The 16,901-nt window shown below is 38.9% G+C and overlaps 1 protein-coding gene across 2 annotated transcripts in view; it reads left to right on the top strand.

The window, feature by feature from the left end:
- LOC136874609 (gastrula zinc finger protein XlCGF57.1) overlaps positions 1–16,657 on the top strand; it is a 74,441-nt gene extending 57,784 nt beyond the window's left edge. For both annotated transcript variants that reach the window (XM_067148242.2, XM_068227976.1), the window contains one exon: positions 14,780–16,657. In XM_067148242.2, coding sequence (XP_067004343.2) covers positions 14,780–15,734 — 955 coding nt within the window. In that variant the 3' untranslated portion in view covers positions 15,735–16,657. The remainder of the gene's footprint in view (positions 1–14,779) is intronic.
- The last annotated feature ends 244 nt before the right edge of the window (positions 16,658–16,901 follow it).

Raw genomic sequence — 16,901 nt, 5'->3', positions numbered from 1 at the left:
TATGGCGTCACAAATGACCATGGTAGGGTGAGATAAAATTTACTTAGTACGTCATATAAATATATCCCAAGATTATATAAACAGACTACAACGCGTACAATTGCTTTGGCACCAGCGGAATGCAATTCAAAAACATGCCTGGCACCAGTGGAATAGTGTGCTACAATCGGCTCGGCACTCAACGTGTTAAACTTCTTTCTTGATGAAGCTACACTACAAGCTTTTTCATGATGTTTGCCATTGGAAGGGTTCTAGAACAGACTTCTAGAGTATTTTCACCAAGAAATTGTACTAAATGACATCTTATGACGTCCCTTTTTATTCTCCCAGAGGGAGGTTTCTCCACACTCTCTGCAAATATAACCTGGTGTGGGTTGTTTCGTGCTAGATATTTTCCTAATGACAGAGAGGCAAAGAGTGACGAACCAATCTTGTTAGTTTAAGAGTTATTTCTTTCTCCCCAGCAGGGAAGCATGCCATCAGTCCAACAAATGGACCCTTTTTCTGATTACATTTGAGTGGCTCAGTGCCATAGTTGCCTAACCCACATTTACTTCATTTTGAGATATTTTAGGTTAAAGTTAGACTACGATTGAAAAATAACGAGTGCATCAAATATTACTTTTTATTGCATTACTTAGTACAAATATGGTTTTCTTCACATGCATAACAATAAAAAATTTGGCACTAATTATCCCCAACCAAATTAAACCACAAACTTATAGGCAATTATCATATTTGAATCTGCTCTTGACAATACATAATCTACGGTAACTCCTTATTGTTTTCAATCTTCGTCTACTTCACTTTCTTCTTGTTCCTGAAGTGATCTGTAGAAATGGTGGTGTTGTGGTGGAATATATTTCATCAGATCCAGTAAATATCTTAATTTTTCTTTTGATTTTTTCCTGCCTGTAGGGTAGAGGAGCTCTAGAGAACTTGGTAACTGGCGGATGGGTCGGCCTCGAACAGATTTTTTTGAGAGATCAACTGCCTGGAATATCCCATCTTCATGGCTGTTGTAGCTATAAAACAGGGTCTTTGGGTACTCTCTCTGTATCTTAAGCCACCGTATCTTCAAACATTCCACTTTTTCCTTGTGCGTACTTACTTTCCTGTTAGTAATACTTTCTTCCATACCCTTTGTGCTGAAGAACATATCATTAGTCATTTTATGAACAACCAATCTTGGTCGTTGCTTCTTAGCCTTCTGTATAACATCACACCAATCTTCTGGATGAAAAATGTGAGGATGATATTTCTTTTCCCTTTCTATATTTCCAAAGTCTTGATCACAAGTGAAAAAACTATGCCCAGGTAAAAACAACTTCTGGTGGATCACTTCAATGTTTTCTGAAGTTTGATTGATATAATGTAGCATCAGAACCATTTTGATATTGTGGTTTTGACCACCACAACTGTCACTGTACAGTACAATCTCCCTTGTTGTTGATGGAAGACAGTTTCTGATATGGTATAAAAGACGTGAAGCAATTTCTTGAGGACCACGAGAAGCAATATGTTCTCCCCAAACATCCATGTGTCCGCAGTTTGTAACCTCATCATGGACTCCAAGGTTATACACCCACAGCTGCCGTTTATAGTAGGCTACTCCTGTTGTTAATAATGGAGTAGGGAGAGTTTTCTGAAGATCAAATTCAAGAACTTGTTTCCTACCGTTAGGGGCACGAGCTTCCTCAATATCGTTCTTTTTTAAATCCCGGATGCCATCTGCCCTCCGCAGATGAAGTTCATGTAACTCAAGTAGCTTCTGCTTTTCAAGACCATCTGATAATCCAATCATCTTAGCTTGAAGTTCATCACATGTTTTGCACGTGTCTTTTTTTGGTTGTTTAAAGTGTAAATTAAACTTTGTATTGAAAATGTGGCGAAACATGTAAAGTGACACAGCTTTGTGTCCATGATTGGAACATTCTTCTTTGTAGAGCTTAAACATGATAGCCATATTCAGATCTGGGGATAAATATTTACGAGAACCGTCTCGACGACAATAGTGACTCTCATAAGTTGGGAATTTATTTACAAAGTCACAATCTCTCTTTTCATCACCAGGGCTGGTTTTGTTGTGTGGTACATGTTGTCCTCTTTTATCACTTTCCGGTGTACCACTGGCTTGTTTCCTTTTAAGAGCATTAGTAATTGTACCATCACAAATTGCTAATGTACCTTGAAAAAATTTCTTACATACTATCTTATCCTCACCCTTCTCATCCTGGAGTCTATACACTCTCGTTTTGCTTCTTGTAGATACCACTTTCTTGGCATATTGTCTCTTGATGTCTCCTACTTCAACTTGCCCACCGATAAATGCATTTTGTAGAGACCAATGCATTCGGTAGAAACCATAAAAAATTTGCTGTCGTCTACCTGAAGAAATAAGTTTATCACACTGTAGCTGGCAACCACATGAATCCAAGGAACACTGTTTCCTTGGTACTAACTTTCCAGTAACGGATACATATTCCTCATCATGGTTACATTTGTACTTCCTAATATATTTCTTATGATTTTCTGGCTGCTTTGGTCTTTTTCTTCTTGTAGGTAAGTCAACATTTTCTATTTGATCATTCCTATCTTCATTCGGTGTCATGTTTGGCATTTCAGGAAATATGTTATGAGATACTTCTGCTTCAAACGCAGCTCCTTGTGGTTCTGAGTTACCTGTAACCAAGTTACATTAACTCTGAACAACAGGTCTCTAGAACACTATCTCCACTGCACTTATAGTTCCATTGTAAGGTATGATTAAAAAACTATTTCATATAAAATCTATCATGAATTTCTGAACCTAACAGTTATAAAGAAATTTTACCTGAGGTTCGTGAAATAGAATCACATACAGACGTAACAGCTGCAGGCCCATCGTTTCTTCCTGCATCTGAAAATGCATTGGTAGATCAGAGCCAGACTTGCCTGACCAACATAATATTTATAATGGACTTTCTGAATTACTTATATTAATATTGTTATAGCCAGAACTTATCCTCTTTAGTTACTCATTATGTTAGAAGTAGTACCAAATTTAATACATAACATATTCACCATTAAAAGTATCAATCAGTTATGCCTAAGCACAATACAATTTCATTTACTTCAGTCAGAGCTAGAAATGCCTAACCAACTACATGTTTTCCCTATTAATCACAAACCATTCAACTTATTACCTAATATTATCAATATGTGTACCTATTCTAAATTACCTGAGGATTTGAAATCAGCATAGTTATGCTCATAACCTTGGTCCTTGCCGCTGCCTTCGTAATTATCCTCAAGGAGCATTTCCACAATCCAGCTCTCTTCAGCCATCTTGATGTTGGATAGGCACAGCTGGCACTAAAGGAACTGAAGGTTATGGAAGGTGCCTAACATAATTGCAGGTGGCAGCACTAATCAAGCTACTGGAATGTAGTAGGCAAGTCTGGTCCTGATAGAGGCAACTATTAGGAGTCCATTATAGCACATAAACGGCATTTTTTAAATTTGTGGGTTAGGCACCTATGGCACTGAGCCACTCATTTAGGAATACTTGTTTTTGTTATGGTTGTGTGCTAATTTTGCACATTTGAAGGAAGTAAATTAAAAAATTGTTTTCTACTTTTGCAAAACATGTCATCAGAAATACCAGTCTCTTTCTTATTAACATATTGAATCACTACAAATACAATAATAGAACAGTAAACATTATTTTTCTTGAAGTGAAACAGTATGCTTTATTTATTTTATGTATTTACTTATATACATTTATATCTATTTAGAATTAGGTATACAATCAATGCATAAAATTATTAGCCAATTCTTCTCCATGTGAATAAGCCAAGTAGTCATAATTTCTGAGGAATGAAAAAATAACAACAACGACCTTGCCCAGAGATGTGCAATCTCATAATTCCATTTTCAAGTTTAAATTTATCTATGGGCTGACTCGGAGGTGGGAAGAGGTGTTTGGTGGTAGGTGTTGGTTGGTTTGTAAGAATGGTGGTGGTGAGAGATGAAAGGCTAAGTGCTTTGAAAAGTTTATGTGAGTTGTAGGAAACTGCATCTGTAAATAGGGAAGGCAAATGGAATGTAGATGGGAAAGGATTTTATGGAATGTATAAAGCTTGTTGATAACTTTGAGTCAAGTTTCTGGTCTGTGTCATTAAGCTAGTCAGATAGCATGGCAGTAAAGCTTTAATATGTCTTAAATATTGGATAATGGAGACGGATTTCCAAGATAATGACGCAAACATGATAACATGTTGAACAAAGGCTTTGTACGTGTTAATGATTTGTGTGGCTTTTAATCCCCAGGTTTGATCTAACAGCCATCAGAGGAGGTGAATCCTATGGGATGCTATTTTATAAATTTGGTTCAAATAGACTTTCCATTGTAAATTATTTTGGAATGTTGTGCCCAGGTAGGTAAGAATGGTGGTTTCAGTAATGAGTTGATTATTATTTAGGATTAGGTAGAGTTTGTTAGTAGGACAGCATCTATTTTATGATTAGAAAAATAAATTGTTTTGCTTACATTAATTTTTTTCTATTTGCTTTACGTCGCACTGACACAGGTAGGTCTTATGGCGATGATGGAATAGGAAATGCCTAGGAATGGGAAGGAAGTGGCCATGGCCTTAAATAAGGTACAGCCCCAGCATTTGTCTGGTGTGAAAATGGGAAACCACAGAAAACCATCTTCAGGGCTGCTGACAGTGGACTTCGAACCCACTATCTCCCAGATGCAAGCTCACGGCCAACTCGCCCGGTTACATTACTTTTGATTTGTCAGAGGTTGAGCCATTGTTCGTGTTTATTTAAATAGGTTTGGTGACCGGATTACAAGGATTGGATATTGCATTCTACAGCCTGTATATTTGTGGTTCAGCAGACAGACAATCAAGGTGGGATTATTGGTTGTGTAATATTGATACAAAATAGGACATGCCAAAGTGGTGACAGTGGACTGCCTTGTGGTGCTCCTGCTTTAATTGGAAAGGGGTAGGATAATGCATTATGGATATTGATTTTGGCTAGGTTAATGGGGGATTGTCATAGGTACTGGAAGGTGATGGATTTTATATATCAGTCCATTGAAAGGCTTTTGCCTCATCACGACTGGTAAGGGCTGCACGTACTTTTGTAGGTAAATGTTTTGTGAGGTATGCAGAGAATGAAGGAACTAGTGATGTATGGAGTGCTGAGGACAGAAACTGGCCCTTGCCTGAGGTTTGAGAAGAAGGGATTTAAGATAGATAGCTGTGTATACAGTGAGCAAAGATGATTTCTAAGATTTTAGAACACACTGTTAGAAGACTTGCAGGTCGATATGAATTTAATTGAGATGGTAGGTGGCATGTACCCAATTGGGAAGGGGGAAGGAGGAATCCAGTATGGAGACTAATGGTATGTACTACATTTCAGAGTTGTAGGAAATGATGTGGACCTTCTGTTATGCACCGGTAAGTAATTTGATCTAGTCCAGGGGCAGTGCTATTTTTAGTCCTGGGTACATCTTTTATATCTTATACTGTAATAAGAGCATTTAGGGAATGTTGTGAGTCCAAAGCTGGATTAGATTAAAAGGTAGGGCAAAAACGATTTTGTGTGATATCTAAATATTCGGATATTGCATCATGGTCAGGGCGGTAGACATTGGGATTGGAAGATGTTGGGAAAATTACTTTATAATGACCTGCAAAAACTGTCAGTCTTTGTTTTATTATCACTGAGAGCAGATTTGTTATGTATTACTTGGATAATAGGGGTAGAATTATGTTTGTCAGTTGTTTTAATTTGGTCCGGTATGTGCGACTGTCAGTCATGTTGCATAAATCAGTGAAAGTATTAGCCCAGGCTTTTCTTTTATTAGCCTTGATGAATGATCGAGCACGTCTAGGGATTTTTCTATGTTCGCAGATAATATTTGGGTCACAGGTTGGAATGTATGCCTTTTAAGGTTGATGGAAATATTTTAATAATTGGAGTGCTTAAGATGCAAGTGGTGATTTTGATGGATGGGAGGTGTGGCGGGTAATATGGCGTTCGTTGACACTAGTTGGTGGGGATTCTAATTTCTTATCTTCAACTTGTAATTTTTTTGGTGAAGTAGGTGGTGCAGTATTGCATATTATGTGTGATATTGGTTGTTTGTATGCTACCCAATTGGTTCGTGTATACTGTATGACTCTTGCGGGACGATGGTTAGCAGGGCAGGGACATGTTGATTTCACAATGAAGGTAGCACACAGTTCATTGCTAGGTTAGGGCTGAGGATCAGAAATTCAGGGGTCATACTTGATGTAGGGCAGCTAGGGGAAGGGAAGAGTATGTCAACACCACAGATATCATGTAATAGTTGATCGTAAATAGCTTGCTGTTGTGTATATGACATAATGTAAAATTATGTGTTAATGATGCAAGTACTGTATTTATGATCAATATATTCTACAAATTTGTGAAGTGGGAATAGCCAGGAGCTATAAAAATTGTGGCCAAAGCTATTTTGATTTACAATTGTGACTTCTCTCTTTATGTTTTCAGATACTTATTCATTTATAGAATGATAATATTGTTTTGATGGGATGGATTTTTGAAGACTAATTGCTACCTCTCCATGACCTATTGGGGCAGTGGTCACTTGGTCCTCAAAGAACACACTTAATCATAATAAACTTTCATTTTCTACAATAGTGGACTGGGATCAAGGGGGGAGGATGCACACTGCAATCTTGTCCGAGAGAAAGTAGCGTCAAAGTGAGATTGGAAGATCTGTCGCGCCGCTAGCTCGACCTGATACAGAACATCAGGACGTTGGAATGGGAGAATATTCTGGAGCACCATAGTGATGATTTTCAGAATGTTCTCATTGGATATAGGGGGAAGTGTGGAAGGGGAGCATGGGGGAGGGAGGTCATTGGTGGTGATAGATAACACTTTTTATGTTTACGTGGGAGAAGTTTGATGTTTATCCTTGCATTTGACTGAGAAAGATCGGTGAGTTTTGCTGAAAATATTGCATTTGAGTGATCCCATTTTCATGCAAATCTTGTGTGCTCTCAACACTACAAATCGCACATACGTTTTCAAGAATGCATTAGTAGGATCATAGAATTGGCAGCGATCACAGTATCTGTGCTGTAGTCGAGATGACCAGGAGGCCTCCACGTGATGTTACTTCGTGTACTGTAGATTAGTAGACCACCCTTCAGCAGAAGGTTCACTGTTGCCGTATTCCAGGACAGGCTATGCATCTGCGAGGTATGTCTGCAGGAATTCCGGTTCTGAATAACCTGGAATATTCAGTATCCCTCTTGCTGAAAATGGTCAGTGATAATGTCCTCCATATAGCTCTTAATGACCCCATATACCACCGTTGACTAGGTGGAGGCTGGACACGAATGTGAATGGTTGCTCCACATTGTTGTGCCAGGTTCTGTGTTGCAGCATGCGTACAAAGTGTGCAAGTCCTCTTTTGTTGACTAGGACTGTGTAAAAATTTACTGGAAATTTTGATGGTTTGGTCATATTTACTTTGCCAAATTTCTAAGTGGTAATGTAATCAGGTGTTGGGCAGAAGCTTGGTGTTTATATTGTAGATTGTGATAGGGTAGTTGATGTCTGGGTTCCTGCTTCTGAACTTCACTATGTAGAATGGGGTATGAAGACCAGTGTCTGTTGCTGTGCCATTCAGTTTTTGTATTTTGTGTAGCAGTGCAGTGTTTTTTGTTGCATCTGCTTAGCTTTTAGTATTTAATGGCATGAATCTGGTCGAGTGGTTCGCAGCTGGTAAATGGATCTGTGCTAGAATATCAATCATCTCTGATATTGAGAGATGATATTCCACCTGACTGACTGACTGACTGACTGACTGACTGACTGACTGACTGACTGACTGACTGACTGACTGACTGACTGACTGACTGACTGACTGACTGACTGACTGACTGACTGACTGACTGACTGACTGACTGACTGACTGACTGACTGACTGACTGACTGACTGACTGACTGACTGACTGACTGACTGACTGACTGACTGACTGACTGACTGACTGACTGACTGACTGACTGACTGACTGACTGACTGACTGACTGACTGACTGACTGACTGACTGACTGACTGACTGACTGACTGACTGACTGACTGACTGACTGACTGACTGACTGACTGACTGACTGACTGACTGACTGACTGACTGACTGACTGACTGACTGACTGACTGACTGACTGACTGACTGACTGACTGACTGACTGACTGACTGACTGACTGACTGACTGACTGACTGACTGACTGACTGACTGACTGACTGACTGACTGACTGACTGACTGACTGACTGACTGACTGACTGACTGACTGACTGACTGACTGACTGACTGACTGACTGACTGACTGACTGACTGACTGACTGACTGACTGACTGACTGACTGACTGACTGACTGACTGACTGACTGACTGACTGACTGACTGACTGACTGACTGACTGACTGACTGACTGACTGACTGACTGACTGACTGACTGACTGACTGACTGACTGACTGACTGACTGACTGACTGACTGACTGACTGACTGACTGACTGACTGACTGACTGACTGACTGACTGACTGACTGACTGACTGACTGACTGACTGACTGACTGACTGACTGACTGACTGACTGACTGACTGACTGACTGACTGACTGACTGACTGACTGACTGACTGACTGACTGACTGACTGACTGACTGACTGACTGACTGACTGACTGACTGACTGACTGACTGACTGACTGACTGACTGACTGACTGACTGACTGACTGACTGACTGACTGACTGACTGACTGACTGACTGACTGACTGACTGACTGACTGACTGACTGACTGACTGACTGACTGACTGACTGACTGACTGACTGACTGACTGACTGACTGACTGACTGACTGACTGACTGACTGACTGACTGACTGACTGACTGACTGACTGACTGACTGACTGACTGACTGACTGACTGACTGACTGACTGACTGACTGACTGACTGACTGACTGACTGACTGACTGACTGACTGACTGACTGACTGACTGACTGACTGACTGACTGACTGACTGACTGACTGACTGACTGACTGACTGACTGACTGACTGACTGACTGACTGACTGACTGACTGACTGACTGTGGTGTGTATATACTGCTAGTCAGTGCAAGTGGGATTATTCCTCTGGAGCTATAGCAAGCTACTGTCTTCCATGTTCCTAGCCTCCTCTCTTGCTTACTCCTCCATTGCAATTTGTTTCCTTCATGGTGGTGGTGGTAGTGTGGAATTACCAGACACCGTGGAAGAAGGTTTTTCTGCAGGTGGTAGATTTCTTACTGATAGTGCTCTCCGTTGGTTTTCTGTTGAAGTTGTTGTGCTGTCATTCATTGTTGGGTTATCATACTACTCAATATTCGAATCTCGTGATGTACCGATTCTCTGTCAAAACCTTATATGAAAACCAGATAGGTAAGCACATATGAGTTTTTACACATTTATCTGCAAAGTAATTTTCAGGTTTTGGGGTTCAAATCTCTGTCTCAGAACACGTGAGATTCAGGCTTAGATTACTAATGGTGATGGCAAGGAAAGCATTTGTTTTAATCTGACTTGATGTAGTATAAATGTTAACAGCAATTCTGTTATGTCTGTTTGAAAAACATGTAAGTTTGATTGTCTGTTAAGAGGTTGGAGAGATATATCTGAGTTTTCCTGAACTTTGTAACAGAAATGAGTATTGAGTAAGAAGAGGTCATGCACTACTCTGTCCATAAGGAGGTTAAATGCTACTAAGTCTTTGAGGAGGAGGAGTTTCACACTACAGTAACATTACATTGAACAGCTTGGTGTGAAAATGTGAAGCCACCGTAAAACTAGCTTTACATCTCCATCCCTGGATTGGAAGTTCTTGGCTATAGGACCTAAAAACCATGTGATCTGTGGAGGAGGAAAGCACGCCGACTCCTGGATTCAAACAGACTGATGCAGCATCAAGCGTTTTGACTCCAAGCTAAGTTCTATGGTTTATCCTATTCTTTCTAATCTTCTCAGGCATATTGTCATTAAGGCATTGTCATTTGGATCTATTGATTGTTTTGGATTCATGGCCTTTTTCAATCATCATTCATTTTATATTCTTGTCAGTGAATACATTTTGAAGTTTTAGTTCTTGTTTCATTTTGTTGCACCTCGTGCCAAAGAGGCCCATTACCCAGCTGGTGGCAACTTTAAACAACAAATATCATGTTTAGTCTCACCATGTGAGGAACACAGCTTGTGAGTAGTACCCTTATGTGAGGAACACCATTGGTGTGTGTAATCTGTGAGTGGTGCCATAGTGTGTGGCATGGCATGTGTGAACATTACCTGTGACTAGTACCACTATTCGAGGAAGGCCATGGTTCTGCTTTACCAGTGATCAGTGGTGATGCATATTTTGGAAACCTTTGTACAAGTATCATCTCTAGAAAAGAGATATTTTGAAAAGGATTCACTGATGGTTTTGGAATCACGATCATTTTGTCATTGTCGTTTGTTTTAAATTTTACTTCATATTACCAACAAGAGCACTTCCTTGAATGGTAGTGTTTGCAAACTTGATAATCTTAGAAATTCTGATTGTAGAAAGTGCAAAGAAGCAAACATTGATTATCGCCGCAAGTTTGTGAGGAAAAATAAGTGTTGTCATCTGTGTTTTTCTGCTTCTCATGTTTCTAAACAGTGTAGGTGAGACAAGTGCCCCGAGGATAATTGACCCTACATGGAACTGATTTTGTAAAGAGCAAACAATTTCAAATAATTATATAAATGCTAGCAGCTCTGCAATTGTTTCACCCACTCAAACATTTTGCTACACACATCTTCTATAGCAGTGAAAAATAGTTCAGGATAGATGGTACTAGTCAAAGGTTTATTGGGACTAGGAAAGTCATTTATCTTTAGTATCCTGTAGTCTTGTATAGAAGCTTGGCATTTGTACTAAGACTTGTCGGCTACCAATAGTTGGTTTAGTCAATGCTGATGTATTACCTGGAAGATCAACATGCAACCTTGTCTTATTCTGTAATGTGTCAGATTATACATTAAAGTTGAACTGTGCACGTGTGAATATGACCACAAACCAATTTTGTGCACTGCAAATTGATTGTTCCAATTGATCTATTGCTCATGACGTCATTTGATGTGTTAGTATACTTAGTCAGCCTGCTACTATTGATATCTTGCTTGGAGCTGATGTCTACTCTAAAATTGTGTCTTCTAATATCTTGCATAAGAAAGATTATCCCAACTTGTTAGATGACCAAATTTGGTTGGGTATTGTCAGGCACCATCCTTGAGTTTAGCATTATGTTTAACGCCAAGGTTCAGGGTTCCTGCCTGGTAGAACTTGATTCTCTTGATATAAAATGGCAAAGGTTTTGGCAGCTTGTAGAACCCCGTCAACCGTTTCTTACTCTTGAAGAAGGGATTTGTAAAGGACAATTTTTGAATAATGACCAAGTTGATGTGTCTGGCAGGTTCGTTGGCAAATTTCGTATTCATCCTGAAGTGTCACCTGTAGCTTAACCTAAGCATAATGTTGTTAAAATGCTGAAACACATTGAAAATAAGTTTGCTAGATTCAAGACCTGAAACAGCAGTATGTAATTTTCATGTGTGAATGCAGTGAATTTGCACAATGGAAATTGCTTCCCTCAAGACTTCTAACTCATTAAATTTTACATACCCAAACATTGTGTGCTCAATGATTCTAGCACAACAACCGAGCAAGGAGTTGAGTTTGACGGAAGTTGTGGACATGTAATTCAATTAACAAAGTTTTATTCCACCTACTCTATACTATACAATAATTGTAATGGCTCACATTACAGTGTGTTGTTAGGGGACTAGTTTTGACCCTGTGTGGGTCAATATCAGCCTAAATATGGTACCCTTTTTATGTGTTGATATCCAGAAACAACGTTCTGTCATAAATTGATAAAATTAATCAAATGAGCAAAACGTGTGATGTGATAACATGCATATAAAATGGTAAAAATCATGAAATGTCATGTCAGATAAAATTACATCGTGGTACTGATCAACAGACAGTGAACTGTTCAAGTTTACATATTGCAGCAAGACTATAAATATAGTACCACATTGATTTTTTACAATAACGGTTGAAATATTGCACTTTATATATACATGAAAATTGTCTAGTGATAAAGGTATAAAATGCCAGTCTGAATATAAATTCCAGATGCTTCTAGTGAATTCTATCATTGCATTGCGTCTTCTGTCAAATATTGAATATGTGTTATGAACAAAATTTGCGCAGAGGGTATGTAACTTGCTCTAAGTCCAGTATTTATGATTCACAAATTGTATACAGGCTGAATATAAGCAACTCCTTATCATGCAACGAGTTCTGCATAAGATGAGAGGTGAAATTCCCAATCCCAGATGGAACCTATGGAACCTGATGATGAGAATAGAAAATTAAAATTAACGCGAGGTTATTTAAAGAAAGGGAGAAAAACGAAGAAAAAGAAAAAGTGCACTCACATTGCGCGGCAATGTGATCGACCTAACTGGTGGTGTGCACCTGGGTTAAGCCTGTGTTGTGAGTGGCAAGGAAACCAGGAGGGGAAGAGGTTGGTAAGGGGAGGAGTTACCAGGTGGAGCGGGTAGCGTGGGGTAAGGTGAAAAGAAAGGGACGGGGATTAGGGGAGTAACTTAAGGCGGGGCCAAAGGTTGCGGGAGTGATGGTAATTGTCTCGATGAAAGACATGTAATTAACTTTAAGAGTGATTTCGGATCGTCTAAATAGTTCTTCCTGAGAAAGTAATAAATAAATCAAATAAAATATCGGTTATTTCAGTGATTTCATTAAGGTTGTAGTTAGCATTGATATACTGGTCCAGATGTTTGCAGAATTTCTCGATTATATTAAGAAGAGGACTATTTTTAGCTATTTCCAGGATGTCCATATCTTCTTTAATATTCATGAAATTATGATTGTGGTCGACCATGTGTTGGCCGATAGCCGCAAATTGTATTGTATTTAACATCATTGTTGTGTTCACAATAACTTAAAACTTCTCCCAGCTTGGCCCACATAAGAAGTATTGGTACATGAGTTACATTTGAGCTTAAACACACCTGTTTTTGCATAACCGTTGATCTTGTTGATGTGTGACCTGTTATGTAGAATGTGAATACCGTTATTACTGGTCTTGAATGTTATTTTTACACTTTTCCTCTTAAAAATATTAGTGATCTTATGAATTTCATTGTTGAAAGTAAAGGTGGAGAAAGATTCGTATTTAGGTAATTCTTTCTTGAGCGTTGTTTTAGGATGAGATTTATATTTATTGATGATACTTCCTATCAACTGATTATCTAAGCCGTTGAATTTTGCAATACTGCAGATGGTATTCAGTTCAATACAGAGATCCTTCTTGGCCATAGGTATGCTGAACACTCTTTTATGGGACTGGGGGTGGGTTGGACCTTGATGAATAGTAGCAGCGCATTGGGTGGGTTTCCTAAAAATTTTATGCGTTAAAGTGTCTGAATGTCTTGTGTTAATTAGAACTAGGAAGTTGATCTTTTGATCTATTTCTGATTTAAACGTGAATTTGATATGGGAATCGATACTATTGGGCCCAAGAAGGGTTGGTAGGAGCATCAACTAATTTTTCATCTATGATTGCGAGGACATCAATATGCCTGGCCCAGAAGCAAGTATTGTCGATTTTGGTGTTCTCAAGGAAATCGAGGTATATTTCTGCTAAAATACCTCAGGCCGGTGAACTCTTTGCCAGACCAATCTGATGGTAGATGATATTGTTGAACATGAAGAAATTGTTTTTTACGACTAATTTTCGTAAAGCGATAAAGTCTTGAATCTCTAATTTACTAAATGACTGGTTTTATTAAATCACTTTCTAGTCCCTAAGAACAGATTGTAATGTACACTATTAAGTTGGTGGAATAAAAGTTTGTTAATTCAATACGGAACCAATAATGAAATTCATAACCTTGGAAAATATGAATCATGAAATGGGATACCAGTCGATTCTTCATTAATGGTCAACTCTAAAATTCAGCCTCACTTCCTGTCTATTTTTTCAAGGTTCAGAACTTACCTTATTGCTCTTTCACCTGATATTGCTAACATGTATGGAATTGTATTAATACATCCCTTGCACAGCGTCTTGAGAAAATTGTGTGGCGTGTATACTCTTATGAAGAAATCGAGGACTACCACCTTACTACTGTTACAAGTCTTCCCCCTCTCTTTCTGTGTGATTTCTAGTTCAACTTGCTGATATATGCAGAGAATATCACCCCATTGCACCCTCTCCCTTTATGTTGATGGCCCTTTGACTGGTAATAGCTCAGTTGAAGAAGATAATGAGCTTCAATCAGAACTTTCTTCCTTGCTTTATCGTATACGTGTGTGTCTCAAGAGCAGACATTAAATTGCCCAGAGGCCCTTGCTGAAGTCCCTGTGGATGATAGAGAATTCTTGTTAACTTGTACATCAGTAAGGATGAAGCTATTAAAACATTAGGTATTGTATGGCATTCTAATAATGTGTTTCACTAAATCATTGCTACCATATTGGACTCTCTTGAATTGTCTGCATGCACTGCGGTCAAGAGCAAACTTATGCGGTACATATATATATATAAAATGTGTTCACTTCTGTATACTGTATGTGATGTTATCTCAGATGGAAAATACAATAACTTTTGTGTTTGCTGTTTTCTAGACCTGAGAATGTTGCATTAAGGACACTCTGTTGCAACGAAAGTGGCAGAAAGTTTACCAACAAATCTGCTCTTCGTAAGCACCTGCTCGCTAATAATTCAAATCGTCCGCACTCCTATGAGGATTGCCGGTATACGTCTGCAAATACGACGTATCTTCGACAACACCTGCTGAATCCTACCGGTGATCGTTCATATTATTCTGATGAATGCGAATTCAAAAGCCTCCTTCTCCAACATGTGGATAAACACATCGGAGAGCGTAAATATAGTTGTACTTGGTGCTATAAAAAGTTCAAGCTCAAGTCGACCCTCGAGAATCACGTACTTTTACACACTGGTGAGCGTCCCCATTCTTGTGATCAATGCGATAAGAAGTTTACTCAGAAATACACCCTTGTACGGCACAAACTAACGCACACTGGTGTTCGGCAATTTTCCTGTCATGAATGTGATATGAAGTTTTACGACAAGAACGCGCTCGGGCAACACATGCATACACATACTGGTGAACGGCCATATTCTTGTGTTCAATGCTATAAAAAGTTTTCACATAGATCTACTCTTCTGGCTCACATGAAAACACATTCTGATGAGCGTCCACATTCTTGTATTGAGTGCAATAAGAAGTTTTCACGGAAGTCTAGCCTTAGAGTTCACATACGTTTACATGGTGGTGATCTTCCATTTTCCTGTTTTGTGTGCAATAAGAAGTTTTCACGTAAGGATACCCTTCAGGATCACATGCGTTTACATACTGGGGAGCGTCCCTATAGTTGTGCTCAATGTTTTAGGAAGTTCGCTCAAAAGCGTGCCCTTCGTTATCACAAGCTTACACATAGTGGAGAGCGGCCATATTCCTGTGATGAATGTGAAAGGAAATTTAAAATCATGTCGTCGCTACGGCGTCATATGCTTACACATACTGAAGTGCGGCGTAATTCTTGTAATCAATAAGGTATGAAGTTCTCTGAAATACTGGATGGTAGGGCATAAAAGGTCAAGTCTCCTGGAGCAAACCGTCTCCACACCTCTCCTGAAGAGGACCGTCGCTACGTAAGAAAGTTGCATCTAGCAATGGAACACATCAGTCTTCTTTGGGGGAAGAACCAAGAAGGTCGACGGCCCCTGCAAACTACTGTAACCTGTGGTCACTGCTATAAGTTTTCTCAGAAGTCGGCGCTACAGTAAAACATGCTTATACATACATAGAGTGTCCTCATTTTGTGATCAAGGCAGTATTCTTTGTTCTATCAACTGTAATATCCGGCAACTCATGCTCAACCTTACTGGTGAGTATGGACATTCTTGTGATTAAGGGGAGACGTACACAAAATTGTACTTCATTAAAGGAATTGTGACTCCAAGAGTTTTAAAGATACCATTATAGAATATGATGTGCGTGGTTTTCAGTGTTCTGGGCATATGTGCGCGGTGGTGATCAATTAAATGGCTCCTGTACTCTGAATATTTGAAATTTCAATAACATGTATCCTTAAAGTGTACCTGGTTTAGATAATCATCAAATTCTATGTTACCAATTTTGGCGCATTGCCTAAAGCATAATTTGAAAATATATGTTGAAGAAAGGTGTGATACCTTGTTTATTTTTATTGTTATAGCAATTCAAATGTGATGGGCTAAATTTGGAAAAAGATATAGTGACTTGTTACTGCATAAAATCCAAAATGTTTTCTTTAAAAAATATTTTTTCCACCAAGTTATTTATAATAATGGTTTGTAAAAGCATAAGTTTCATCACTCGATGTTGAAAAATATAGTAGGAAAAGTACATTAAACTTACAGAAATGTTATATACAGAAATCATGTATCCGAGATTTGATATTTTTATATTGTTTTACGATACATCTAATAAATTAGTGGAGACTATGTCCATATTTCTCATTTTTCTCTTTCTACACCAGCTGTTTCATCTTTTAGTTTCTCCTTTCATGTGCCTTAATTTCCAATTTCATCATTTTGGAGTCAGCTGTAGCAACATGCGTGTGTATACAGTGCGTCCTTGAGTATTGGCACTATGAAAGATTCGGGCTGCAATCCTGTTTCTTTAAAGTCTTTCATCATCATCATCATCATTTCCCTTTATCCAGCTGTAGCCGGGTA

This window comes from Anabrus simplex, chromosome 5, assembly GCF_040414725.1.
Source record: "Anabrus simplex isolate iqAnaSimp1 chromosome 5, ASM4041472v1, whole genome shotgun sequence".
Classification (NCBI taxonomy): Eukaryota; Metazoa; Arthropoda; class Insecta; order Orthoptera; family Tettigoniidae; genus Anabrus; species Anabrus simplex.
This window is presented reverse-complemented; position numbering and strand designations above follow the sequence as displayed.